We start from the raw sequence: 14,221 nt of genomic DNA, 5'->3' as shown, positions 1-14,221 counted from the left end.
TTAAATGGTTGCCAAGTTTCAAAATATTAACATGCCAGATTCTTTCCACAGGTATAAATAGCAGAGTACTCCTACTATATGTCTGTCTCTTGAGTAGTTTATAAATTAATTAAGAGGTTCAAGGTTATGCTTTGCACATGAAACTTAAATTCTAATTTCCTTATGTAAAAATAAATAGATAAAGAACCATTGAACCATCAACTGTTTAGAAGCTGCCAATTCCAGTTCAACATGCAAAACTTTTCACAGCTCTCCCACTGTATACCTATACATTTTAGGAACAACATTTCCTGACAAGATTTTCACATGAAATAATTCCCCCCTTCCAGCAGGATACTGAGATTCAGGGTGCGGAGAAATTCTTTCAGAACCTTAATGCAAAATTATCTCCCAATGGGGGGGGGGACATGCCACCTAAACAATATATTGTTATAAGAATTTTGAGGTCATATATATATATATATATATAATAATTGTTCATAAAACATGTACATGAATGTACAGTACAGGCACATGTCTGAAGCAGCACAGGAAGACAGGCCTTTCTGACGACACCATTTTGACTCTCTCAGACCTGGCGTTCCTCTGCAAGGAAGAAGGTGGGGGGAACCTTCTCATTGTCTCAGGAATTAAAGTGATAACCCTGGCATCCTGATACCTGAGTGCCAGACAAAAGGGTGTGATTAACTTGGCTGGGAAACAGGGAAATGTAAATATCTCTCAATTTTGTTGATTAGGTTTTGGGGGCAGGGGGCAGGGTCCAGACTGCTCAGATTACTGCCACCAGACCTCCCCGTTCATGATGTACCTATGATGAATCTAGGGAGGGGGGTCTTGGGCTACACCCCTTCTGTGACATATGGATGATGCTTCTGGGGGGTGGGCTGAAACCAATTTCAAATTTCTTTTTAAGGACAGGACACCTTTGTTTGGGCCCTTCCTTGTTCTCCTGCGTGAGAGGAAGGACCCTGTTGCAACAGCGAAATAAAAGTGCCTTGCTTCGTACATCCTGGTTTGGTCTCTGTTATTTGGTGGGCAGGAGACGCTTAAATTCGTCTGTTTGCCTGGATCCTTGGGCTCTCCCTGGGCAGGATCCATTTCTCTGGGTTCATAGGAACCAGCTTAAATTTTACTTCACCTGTAACCTCACTTTTCGCAGGGAGGGAACCGCCAGAAGGCCCTCAGAGCTGGATCTTAGTGTCCAGGCTGAACAATGGAGGTGGCGACGCTCCTTCAGGTATACTGGACTGAGGCTGTTTAGGGCTTTAAAAGTCAGCACCAACACTTTGAATTGTGCTCGGAAATGTACTGAGAGTCAATGTAAGTCTTTTAGGATCAGTGTTATATGGTCTTGGCGGGCATTCCCAGTCACCAGTCTAGGTGCCGCATTCTGGATTACTTGTAGTTTCTGGGTTGCCTTTAAAGGTAGCCCCACGTAGAGCGCATTGCAGTAGTCCAAGCGGGAGATAACTAGAGCATGCACCACTCTGGTGAGACAGTCTGCAGGCAGGTAGGGTCTCAGCCTGCGTACCAGATGGACCTGGTAGACAGCTACCCTGGACACAGAACTCACCTGTGCCTCCATGGACAGCTGTGATAAACAAGCATCTCAAGAGTTTTATTTTTATGTGTGCCTTTTGTTTGTGCATGTCGCTGTCTTTAATTATGGCTAAGGGCCTTTACAGCTAAGGTGAGCTCTCTCAGAGGGGCTGCTGGAGCTGATCCAACCACATACTAGAGAGGAGACCCAGGGAAGGCTCATTCTCTGTGGCTGCTGCGCCATTTATTAAGCAAGGATAGAGAAATCTGTTCAGCCAAACTCCACACAGGAAAACCCTCCCCAGCACACATGAAAGAACGGGCATGCAAGAGGTTGCACAAACAGGGGGAAAGCAAATGGAACGGTTTCAAAACTCAAGCTGAACTCCCCCCAAAGGCATACAGATCCTCTCAGATCAAAGGAAATCTAAGGCTTCAGCCACCATGAGTAGATAAGATGTGGCCCTCCAGATGTTGCTGAACTACAACTCTCATCAGCCACAGCAAGCACGGCCAACTGCCACGGATGATGGGGCTTGTAGTTCATCAGCATCTGGAGAGTCAAAGGTTCCTCAGACCAGCTTGAGACATAGGAAGCTGTCTTAAGATCATAGAATTGTAGAGTTGTAGAGGGGACTCAAAGGGTCTTCCTGATGTTGAGTCGGAATCTCCTTTCTTATAACTTGAAGCCGGTGGTTCGAGTCCTACTGTCTGGGGCAGCAGAAAACAAGCTTATACTAAGTCAGCCAGATGTGGCAGTACCACAGCCTCCATCATTCCTGACTGCTGGGCCATGCTTCCTAGGGTTGACAGAAGTTGTAGTTCAGCATTATCTGAACCTACAGTAAATAAACTAGGGACAGGGGCTGTATCTCTCTCAAAGTATCGCCATATCAAAGAAACAAATGGGAAGGGGAAGGTTAGGACACGCACGCACACCCCATTTATCGTTCTCAGGGGCAGCTGTCTGGCTTTTTGTCCACAACAGTACTCTAGAACTTGTTTTGTTCCTGCAAGACAATTCTTACCCATGTTCTTCAGAAGTAAACCAACAGCTCTTCTAGTCTTCAACGCTAAACAGAACACACATGTTCAGAAGAAGCACACCAGAAGGTAGGGGTCAAGCAACAAAAGACTCATGCTGCTTGCAAGGCCTTCCAAACCATTGGGTTGTCCACTGCTGGAAACAGGACACTGGGCTAAGTCGGAGCTTTGACCTGACCCATCACAACAACTTCAGGCATAGGTGAAAGCAGGTTAAAGTGAAATCTTTCAATTAATTTTATTTAACAAACACTATATACTTTTGAATTCTGAAGAATGTGTATTGAAGGAAAGAAAAAATAATTTCTTTTCTTTACACACACACACACACACACACAGAAAAGGGGGGGGGACCAGTACAGGGATGTTAAGCAAAAACATATGTACAGAATGGACATCAGGAAGGAAGGAAGGAAGGAAGGAAGGAAGGAAGGAAGGAAGGAAGGAAGGAAGGAAGGGGGGTGCGAAGTCTCAATGGACAGTGTCTGGGATGGGGAGCCAAAGAAGTTTAAACACACAAATTATAATCCTGAGGGAGAGGAGTGTGACTAACTACTGAGTGGCTGAAGAGGCAAGTGACCATCTGTACAAGATCTTTGCAAACCTTTAGTGGATCTGGAGGTCTCGTGTGTGCACATTTTAAAAACTGCAAACGTATTGCTTCAGTTTGAGATGTTTGATTGGGGGCGGTTGGGGGAGAGCACGAGGGGGGAAGTGGAACAAGAGCCAGGAAGGCTGAGTGACTTGACACACCTCCCCTCCTCCAGCAATCTTCTCCACATCCGCTTCCAAAGGACTGGGACAGGGCTCCCCCCCTCCCCGCCAAGTGCTGTTTATCCCAGGGATTCTTCAAGAGCCCTTCAACAGGCACGGGGGCAATCAGTGGGGTGGGATGTTCAGGGGGAGAGAAAAGCAACTGACAAGAATTACTTGCCACGACCCAGCAGAACTCTTAAGCGTTTTGCTTCTCCTTCTTGGGTGAGGTCCTATACAGCAACCGTTTAGGTTTGGGGACTTCTATAAAATACACTTGAACTGGCTTTTCTTTAAAACACCCTCACTCTCTGGAGAGGGCTTTCTTTCTCCCATGCCATGCGCAGCCTGGAAAAGGGAGACAGAGACGCACTCTCGGAGCTAAGGAGGTGCCATTTCTCTGTTCGGCCATACCTCCCATGGGCACAATCCTTTGGAAGAGGTATTGCTCTTTTTATTAAAAAACGCAACGCTCAAGAGAAGCATGGATTAAAAAAACGATGACGGTGCTGTTCTCTCTGGCTTCATGGGATAGAGGGGAAGGTGGAGGTGCCTTGAATACACATCATGGCTTTGTCTTTTGTTTTGTTTTTCTGGGGGGAGAAAACAGCAAAAGCACCCCACGTTCCAGGTTTGCTGAGCTGGCGGAGGGACAACAGGTGGGAATGGCAGGGAAGAAGGGGAAAGGTAGGCAAAGGAAACAGGACAAACTCCCCCCGACCCGCCAAAAGTAAAATAAAATCCTAGGCCAATTGTTTTCAGAGTGTGCAATAAAAGCCCACCTAGCACAGCCTTGGCCTAGTGTACACACATGAAACCAACAGACACACTTTTCCTTGGTCATCTGCATGGGGTTACTACTATGCACCAGCTTCTGGGCAGAGGATGTGTGTGTGTGTGTGTGTGTGTGTGTGTGTGTGTGTGTGATGAGGGGCGAGCATTTCCTCGCTTGCCAGCAATGAAAGTCAAGAGCAGACGTAGGCAAGTGATCCAAGGCCAGGCAGAGCAGAAGGGGGCAGTATTTAAAAAGAGTCCACAGATACACAAGGGGCGTGCGCTTTTGAAAACAGAGGGGGAGACGTATCAAAGCAGCTGGAAGTCCGTAGGCAATTTTAAAAAGACAACAGTCACCTTGCATGCTGCCCCACACCACTTCATGACTGAGCTACACCTGAATTTCTGTTTGTTTGTCTTAAAACCGAGGTAGTTGGGTAGAAACAATAGTAATAACAATAAAAGTTCCTCCACCTGGCATTTCTGTTCTGGAAAGGGCCATTGTGTTCCCCCCCCAACCCGCCCGCTCCTAGCCCGCCCCCTGGCCAAAAGCTGTTTTGTTCCCCAAAACACCCAACTCAAGCTGAAGCCCTGGTGAGATTAAGGGGGGGGATGGGGACACACACAGCCCTTTTCGCCTTCCAAAACACACCAAGTTATTGCACTTCAAAAGAAAGGGAAAAAAGACAACAGGTTTGTGGTTCAACCCCATTCCGCATTCCAACACCCCTCCCCCTCCCACCTCCCCAATGGCTTTGTTCAACTCAAAAAAGTGTGGGGTGGGGGTAACAGGGAATCAGTATGTAAGAATTCTACATTATTTTCAGAAGAAGCTATAAAGAGTTCTTTACATGAGGTTCTCTCCAAGATGCTCCAAGGAACTCTAAGCCATCGTGGTTTCAAAGTCTAGGTCCATCTTTCACTGGCTCCCCTCCCGAAGCCCTTTCCTGACGTGCCCATGGGATGGGGGGCAGTGGAGAGGGGGGGCCAGGAAAACCTGCTGGTTCTAGGAGCCTACCAGCATCGATGTGAGGGGCAACAAACACACAGCACTCCCTTAAAATGTCCAGCAAGGGGGGTTTTGCACATGTCAGAGAAAGAGAAAGAGTGTGAGAGAGATTGAGAAGGAGTCAGGAATGGTTGTCGAACAAGGCAAGACATGCCGCTTTTGGGAGGCCCGCAAGAGTTCAGGTTGCCTGCCGGCGCTCAGACACACTCCGAGCAACTGGCACCAGGTCATCCAAGAAGCAACGGGGGCGGAGAGGAGAGCAGGGGGTCGGGGGCGCGAGGAAGGAGTGGAGAGCATGTGGCCAATTCCCGACACGACTCCTCCTTGCAAGGGAGGTGCGTCCTGTCCCGGCCCTGCTTCTCGGGGCGGTGCACGTTGCAGGAGCTCTGCCAACGTCGCTGCCATACCCTCGCCCCCGGCAGGCCTTCTTAATTTTTTTTCTTTTTCCTAAAAAAAACCAACTTGGAACTGGGAAGTCACAGAGGGCAGCTTTGGAAGAGGGCGAGATGGAGGGGAAGGGAGGGAAAGCCCCTCTTCCCATGTCTGAATAAGCACCAAGGTATTCAAGCTTTTCCCACGCGGAGGACCTGGAGCGCCCCCTGCAGTCAGCAGGCAGATGCCAAGCCGTTCTTGTATAGGCGGGGCAGTTTCCTTTTGGGTCCGCCGTCGTCCTCGTCCTCTTCGTCGTCCTCGTCCTCCTCCTCGGAGGACGAGCTGTCCAGCGTCAAATCCACCACATCGGCAGGGACCTTGCCGTTCTCCACGCTGGGGGCGGGAGGCGGCACACCGTTGGCATCCGAAGTGCCTCCTGGAAGCAGGGGAAGGAGAGCCAGGGGGAATTAACATGCATTATTATTATTATTATTATCCCCATCATCTTCTTAAAGTAAGATATTTCTATTATGTATACATACCGAATATTCCGGCGTTTAAGACGACTGGGCGTATAAGACGAGACCTCCAACTTTTCCAGTTAAAATATAGAGTTTGGGATATACCCGTCGTATAAGAAATACGCCCCAGCGTATAAGACGACCCCCGACTTTTGAGAAGATTTTCCTGGGTTAAAAAGTAGTCTTATACGCAGGAATATACAGTATATATTTATATCATATTTATCTAGCTTCTTCCAGCTGGAAGAAGCAAAGATCACCGGTGTCGAAGCAATGATTCTTTAACATCAATTTCATTGGACTGGTCATATTATTTGGATGCCTGATGATCGTCTTCCAAAGCAACTGATCTTTTCTGAATTTAAAAATGGAATGCGTAATGCTGGTAGTCAACAAAGGAGGCTTAAAGACTCTCTCAAGGCAAATCCTTAAAAAATGTACTATAAACACTGACAATTGGGAAACACTGGCCTGCGAGCGCTCTAATTGGAGAGCAGCCTTTACCAAAAGTGCCATGGGCTTTAAAGACACTCGAACTCAGGGAGAAACGTGCTAAGAGGAAGGCACGCTTGGCAAACTCTCACTGTGATCAACTCCTGCCTGGAAACGTATGTCCCCACCATGGAAGGACATGTGGATCCAGAATTGGCTTCCACAGTCACTTACAGACTCACTGTTAAAACTGTATTTAAAAATGCAATCTTACTCAGCTATGAGGGATTGTCAAAGAAGAAGAAAAAGAAGAAGATCATATTTATATTTAGTAACATGATAAAATTAAAACCATGTGGATTTACAGATTAAAATAACAAAATTAACACCACCCATAATCCCAAGTGTTACCACATCCAAGATCTACATTTTGCCGTGCTGAAAAAAAGCAGTTTTTTCCCCCTCTCAGGCTGAGGCCTTGGAGGCCTCCTCCGGCATTTTTAAACATGTTTCTGTCTTTCTTTTTATATTCCAACCTTTGCCCACCTCTGCAGAACTTTCCCTGTCTGATAGCGATGAGCCCGAGGGCAAGCAGCCTGGGGATTGCAGACACGGACACCCTTGCCAGCTCCAGAATTCGGCTGGGCCGCGCTTGCATTTGTGGCCCTGTGGCTCCAACCTCAGTGAGCGACTCGAGGGAAGCTGTGGTAGTGAGGCAATGGCTGGATTCTGATCACAGGGGGGCAGATTGACCCCAAGGAACTTCTTTTCACACTCTCAAGCCTTCTCAAACAGATCTCTTGTTCCTGTGGTTTCCAAGAACCGGCATTCGGAAGCATTACTGCTTCCAGCGATGGAGGAATAGGACAACCATCAGGACTAGTAGCCACCGATAGCCCTCCCCCTCCAAGAATTTGTCTAAAGGAAGAAGCCTGGTGTAGGAACAGTCCAATGGAATAGTTTGAAAATCCCCGAACTATACCTGAAAATTGTTCCCATAGCTGCTAGGCAAACTGTATGTGACTTAAGTTCATTTGGAGGTAGAACTCTGAACTGTCTCTAGTTCATTCTCTTATTGCTTTTTTTTTTTTGCGCTCTTTGGGCCTTTTGAGGCCAATCATTGGGGGAAATGAACAAAGCCAGTCATGTACACTGTGTGTGTATTTTGATGTCTCCTTTGTTAAGGATCATTTGGATGGGCTTGAATTGTAAACTGAATGTAAACCAAACTAGTTTTCAAAAGGGAAGTGGAATTAGTTCCCCTTTGAACATGTCACACTCATTTATTTATTGATTCAAGATGAAAGTTCTGATCCATGCAAGCTTCACTCACAGGAGACTCAATGGGTTGCATTCAACAAAGTTTTACTCCGAGCCGGGCCACAGAAATGAATAGATTTCTAACAGTCAAGTCCTTCAGTGGGTCTACTCTGATCAGGCAGGACTAACGTTGGTTGCAGCTGAAACTTTCAAAGCTCTGCGGCACCAGAGTTGTTTGGTCCCCGTTTAGGAAGGAAACACAGCTGTTGCCAGCAAATGTTTTTAGACTCACCTGTGGACCCACCCACAACTAAAATTGGACACTGGGGGCTGTAGCTCCTCTCCTTCTCCGCTTTGATAGGGCACCAGGAGCCGTCCACCAAGTATTCAATCTCGTCGGCATCTTCACATTCCGTCAAGATCTTTGACAAAAGCCTGTGGGGGAAGAGACAGCACAGCTGCCAATTCGAACTCTGAACTGTGTCAAGTATACACTTCCAGAGTTCCAGAGTTAACGCTAAATACAATACCTCAGGTAAATGAAGCCACCATAGGGCCGTGAAAACTTGTGTCCCGGGCTTTTTTTGACTCGTCTACCCATGTACTAGGGCCGCAGGTGGCGCTGTGGTCTAAACCACAGAGCCTAGGGCTTGCCGATCAGAAGGTCAGCAGTTCAAATCCCCGCGAAGGGGTCAGCTCCCGTTGTCCGGTCCCTGCTCCTGCCAACCTAGCAGTTCGAAAGCACGTCAAAGTGCAAGTAGATAAATAGGTACCGCTATGGCGGGAAGGTAAACGGCATTTCCATGCGCTGCTCTGGTTCGCCAGAAGCGGCTTAGTCATGCTGGCCACATGTCCTGGAAGCTGTACGCCGGCTCCCTCGGCCAGTAAAGCGAGATGAGCGCCGCAATCCCAGAGTCGCCCGCGACGACCTAACGGTCAGGGGTCCCTTTACCCATGTACTATGTGAAAACAAAGGGGCACGTTGGTTGTTGGATGTGAAATACATGCCAGATGTCATGGATCGGGTAGGGGCAGTCACAGGGATTAGCCACAGCAACGGGTGGCAGGATCAGCTAGTGTAATGTAAATACACACACACACACACACACACACACACACACACACACACACGAGAATGATTAGGTTTATCATGATGTTTTTAAATGAAAATTGCTTGGAGATCTTGTTAGAAAGCGACATATCAATAGCCTAAATCCTCACACGAGACTTTGCCTTCCTTTAAAGCCCAGAGATGGAAAGAAGACAAAGTCCCTACCAGAGAAGAATGGCAAACTAAGCTGTTGATCTATGCCGAAATGGCAAAACTGACCAGAAAACTCAGGAACCAAGAAGACCAAAACTTCAATAAAGAATGGGGGAAAGTTATAATTTACTTGAGAGGCCACTGTAAGCAGATGAAAACATTAGCAGGATTACAATAACACTTGTAATGTAGAAGATATTATGGATAAACTGGAGAGACATAAAATTTGGATGGTGAAATAATACAGAGTTGAAAAGGTTTATAACAGGACCCATGGAGGGGCAGGTGGGAAGTCCCCAAATAGAGATTCGGAGAAGTCTCCAAATATGGATGTATATTTTGTATTGTTATAACTCTATACTTGTAAAAGCAAATGAAAATTATTTCGAAAGAAAGAAAGAAAGAGTTGGGCATGTTTAGCCAGGAGAAGAGAAGATCGAGAGGTGAAGTGAGACCCATCTTCATTGATCTGCCTCTTTGCTGCATGGAAGATGGAGCAAGCTTGCTTGCTTGTCTGCTGCTGTTCTTGGGGGGGGGGGCAGGAACCAAACCAATGGATTCAAAGGACGAGAAATGAGATTCTGACAAAACATCAGAAAGAACTTTCTCAGAGGAAGAGCTGCCCACTACCTCAGAAGGCGGTGGCCTCTCCTTCCTTGGAGGTTTTCGAACAGATGGCTGTCCATCAGGCAATTCTTCCACTATGTTCCCTGCATTGCAGGGGGTTGGACCAGATGACCCAACTCTGCGGTTGTTATTCTAAGGCAGGCCTCAAGACACACACACACACACACACGAGAGAGAGAGAGCTGCTTCCAACGGGGCAATCAGCTCAACTCACCCATCAATCATCAGTTGGTCGTAAGTGGCGGGTTTGTCGCAAACTGGGCACATCCATGTGGGCTTCTTCTCATTCATCTGCAGGTAGAAAACGGCATCGAAACACTGCAGATGAGCACAGGTCTCAGCCCGACACGGCACCGACAGACGCATCTTCACAAGCTTTGGAGAGAAAGGTGAGGAACGTTATGAGAGCCCCAGAATGGACGTAGAGGAGGAGGAGGCCACCTGCTGGTGGAGGGGGCCACCTGCTGGTGGTGGGCGGGACCTGAGCAAAGGTGGGCAGAGCAAAGGTGGGCAGAGCAATGGATGCAAATGTTTACCTTTGTATAGAAGGCTAATTCCTACACACACACACCCCTCCAAACTCCATCGAGGCAAGGAAGAGGCCTTATCAGAGTTCAATGGCACATTCTAACCATGCAGAGACACTCAAGGAGAGTCCAGAGCAGTGGAGGGGGGGAGAGGACTGCCCCCTTTTTAAATTTTAGGCAAAACCTAAGGGCAGGGATATGCCTTCGCTGAGCAAAGCCCAGTTTCCAAAGGGAGGATGGAAGACTCAGTAGCCTCGGGCAGCTTGAAAACAGCAGAGATCTATTTATTAAATTTATATACCACCCTTCCTCCTTTTCAGGGCGATTCCCAACAGGGTTGTTGAGGGGAGTAAATGAGGAGTAGGGGAAACCAGGCATGCCACCTTGATATAAATGGCATATAAATGCAACAAATAACCAAACAAATAATAAACGTTCCAAGGCTGCTGGACTTGAGAAAATCTTAAGTGTCAAAGCATCTCCTGCAATGGTACCTTCTCACCAATCAGCTGTTCCCAAGGCATGTGAGCTGTGCTGTTCCTGCCACCTCTAAACACACACACACACAGAGAGAGAGAGAGAGAGAAAGAGAGAGAGAGAGAGAGCTTTACAACACAACATGGATCACTTACTGGGCATATGAGAGACACTCTGACTCCAGTGGTGGCGATTTCACTTTCTGGATCCAGGCGCAGCTTCTCTTTAACTACAGTTGTTTGAGTCGGGGGGGGGGGGGAGAGAATATGTGGAAGAAGAGAAGAGAGGGAACACAGCAGTGATCCTTTATTAGCAACTTCCACCACTCCCCAGGGAACGGAGGAACCGGGCCGTGGAAGAATCTGTCTCGTCCCCCCCTCGACCTGCTTCTGCCCAGGACAAAGGGCCCCTCTAGACCAGGGGTCCCCAGACTACGGCCTGGGGGCCACATACGGCCCCGGAGGCTCTTTTATGCGGCCCCGGGGACCCCCGCTGCCCGCTCTTACTGGCGCGGTGCGGCTGCCAACTTCCGACCCGGAAAAGCGATGGAAATAGCTTGTGTGCACGCGCATCATTTCCGGTGTACTTCCAGGTCAGAGGAGGCTTCTGCACATGCGCACAAGCTATTTCTGGCGCTTTCCAGGTCGGGAGTGTGCCAGAAATAGCGTTTACGCATGGGCGTGCACAGCCGCACGCCCCCGCGCCCCCTCCCCCACCCTCCGGCCCACCACGCAATCGGCGCGGCGGGCATCTGGCCCAAAGCCGGGTAAGTTTGGGGACCCCTGCTCTAGACGGATGTTTTACGGCAGGTATACTCTGGGTTTTTTTTGCACAACCATTGTGAGCTAGGGGTTGGGCTTGTTCTGCTTTATTAATTGGGCTCTTTCCCAATAGCATGCTGTTCAGAGGGGCCACAGTGATATAATAATAATAATAATAATAATAATAATAATAATAATAATAATAATAATAATACTCTGCCCATCTGGCTGGGTTTCTCCAGCCACTCTGGGCTGCTCCCAACAGAATATTAAAAACACAATAAAACATCAAACATTAAAAAATTCCCTAAACAGGGCTGCCTTCAGAGGTCTTCTAAAATTCAGAGAGTTGTGTATCTCCTTGACATCTGATAGGAGGGCGTTCCACAGGGAGGGCACCCCTACCGAGAAGGCCCTCTGCCTGGTTCCCTATAACCTCACTTCTCGCAGGGAGGCAGAAGGCCCTCAGAGCTGGACCTCAGTGTCCGGGCAGAACGATGGGGGTGGAGACACTCCTTCAGGTCTACTGGGCCAAGGCCATTTAGGGCTTTCAAAGTCAGCACCAACACTTTGAACTGTGCTCGGAAACGTACTGGGTGCCAATGTTGGTCTTTTAGGACCAGTGTTATATGGTCTTGGCGGCCACTTCCAGTGCAACACATATAATCTGCGGCATCAAATGTTGCAGGATCTTGGCAGGTTACAGGATATGCACTGACTGGGAGTGAACTGCTCGGACCGCCCTGATAGAACCATGAGCACACAGCACCGAGAATGCACAGTTATAAGGCAACCTGGAGATTTAAGAGGAAACAAGGCAACCTGGAGATATAAGAGGAAACCACTTTTATCCCACGACCCAACACAGTACCAGCCTTGTGCGACTTGCAGGGCTACCCTGAGCGATGTATTTCAATAGCAGAGAAAGAAAATGGGAGGCCCAAGGCACTGCATTGCTGGCATCCAATCCAATACAACCTGCCTCCCCATCCCACCCCAGCCTTACTACAAAATGTATTTCGGATCAGCAGCTCTGCCATTATGCTGGAACAAGGGGAGTGAAACTCCAGCCTTCCCAGTGTGCATGGAACTCCCATCCGCTCCCAGCCAGCATGGCCAATGGTCAGAAGTGATTGGAAGCCCAGGGCAGCATTTGAAATCCGCCAGGCACCAGGCGCTTGACATCTCCACCATCTGGAGGTGCGTGCCTGGGGAATACCTTGGATCTTGCCTGTTTTCACACACTTAACAACGCACACTGTAGAATTCTATCTGTGCTACTTTATCCGCACGATCAGAACGGATTTCAGGAACCAGAGAGTTGCACTGAAAAATACAACTTCCAAGTCGTCTGGCCCCCCAAATGCCAACTAAGGCAATCCATTTTGGCGACCGCAACCCTGGCTCAAGGAGCCACTTGGCACTTCATTTACATACCTGAGTTTCTAACACTGGCTCAGGGGCGGCGAACCGGCAGCCTTCTGGAGACTGCTGGATTGCAACTCCCGATCTGCAGAACTCCCTTCTTCATGTACCCCCCCTCCACAGGAGCACAATACCCTAAATTTCAGGGTCGTGGGTTCGAGTCCCCACGTTGGGAAAGAGATTCCTGCATTGCATGGCCTTCGGGGGTCCCTTCCAACTCTACGATTCTACAATTCCCTGAGAAGCGTGTCAACTGCCGAGCTCACCAAGTGCCTTGCACAGCTCTGGGTGCTTAATGCCGATTACTTTCAACCTCTGGAGCAGCTCTCCCGACGTCATCTGTCTCACGAGGAAGAGGCCCACGGAGTAACTCTGAAGAGTGGGATGAGAACAAAGGGTTTGTGAGAAACCACAAGGCAAGGCAAACTTCCTTGGTCTTCAAAGCAGCCCTCCTATCACCTTGCAAAGGATCCTTCCTGTGTTTCAGTTCCTGTGCTTATTATTTGAACCAGGGGAACCTCTGGGCTTGGTGGCAAATGCAGCCCTCTAGGCCATATACCCTCCTGAGCCACACCTCTCATTGGCCTTGCTTCGCCCACCCACTCCTTGCGTACTCGTGCCAGGCTAGAATGTGTTTCCTGACCATGCTTCCTGCTTTCCTGGTTGGAGAAAAGTGAGAGCGAGAACTAGCTGACTGTGAAAAGGCAAAATTTGCATCTCCTTCTCTGCCCATTATTGACCCACTCAGGGCATGCGACCCTGAAGGCAATGCAGCCCTTGGATTCCCCGCCCTTGATTTAAACATACACCTCCCCTTTCCCTCCAGAGATGCCAAATGCACCATTATTATTATTATTATTATTATTATTATTGAAAAATATCTGTCAAACTTGGCTGCTCTCTATATGGCTCAGTTAACGAAACTTAACTCGGTTAACGATAGCATTTTGCACCTGGCTATCAATCACTTGCGACCAAGTGAAGATGCCTGGGTGCCTGACATCTCCACCATCTGGAGGAGAATGCCTGGGGATACTGTTTTGACAGTATTACCACGTCCTGTAGAATTCTATCAGCTATACAATGGTACCTTGGTTTACGAACTTAATCCATTCCGGAAGGCCGTTCTTAAACCAAAATGTTCTTAAACCAAGGCGTGCTTTCCCATAGAAGAGGGGGACTCACTTTACAAATGGAACACACTCAACATGTTCTGCTTCCAAGGCTAAGTTCACAAACCAAAACACCTACTTCCAGGTTCGCAGCGTTCTTAATCCAAGTTGTTCATAAACTAAGTTGTTCTTAAACCAAAGTACCACTATATTTTATCTGCACAATTGGAATGAATTTTGAAAACCAAAATGCTTGTTCTGTACAGCCTAAGCAGGAGCAGGGAACGTCGCCGTGAACTGCCGTCGCTTGACTTCACTTAACCC

General features: G+C 48.2%; 1 protein-coding gene across 2 annotated transcripts in view; it reads right to left on the bottom strand.

Moving 5' to 3' along the window:
- Positions 1-2,796: 2,796 nt before the first annotated feature.
- Positions 2,797-14,221, bottom strand: part of PIAS4 (protein inhibitor of activated STAT 4) — a 35,722-nt gene continuing 24,297 nt past the window's right edge. For both annotated transcript variants that reach the window (XM_060275377.2, XM_060275378.2), the window contains exons 7-11: positions 13,052-13,157; positions 10,755-10,828; positions 9,810-9,970; positions 7,997-8,139; positions 2,797-5,927 (exon numbers count right to left, since the gene is read on the bottom strand). In XM_060275377.2, coding sequence (XP_060131360.1) covers positions 5,725-5,927; positions 7,997-8,139; positions 9,810-9,970; positions 10,755-10,828; positions 13,052-13,157 — 687 coding nt within the window. In that variant the 3' untranslated portion in view covers positions 2,797-5,724. The remainder of the gene's footprint in view (positions 5,928-7,996; positions 8,140-9,809; positions 9,971-10,754; positions 10,829-13,051; positions 13,158-14,221) is intronic.

The sequence above is a fragment of the Zootoca vivipara genome, chromosome 6 (assembly GCF_965207765.1).
Source record: "Zootoca vivipara chromosome 6, rZooViv2.hap1.1, whole genome shotgun sequence".
In the NCBI taxonomy this organism is placed as follows: Eukaryota; Metazoa; Chordata; class Lepidosauria; order Squamata; family Lacertidae; genus Zootoca; species Zootoca vivipara.
The sequence above is the reverse complement of the archived record's forward strand: the minus strand, read 5'-3'. Positions and strand labels throughout refer to the sequence as shown.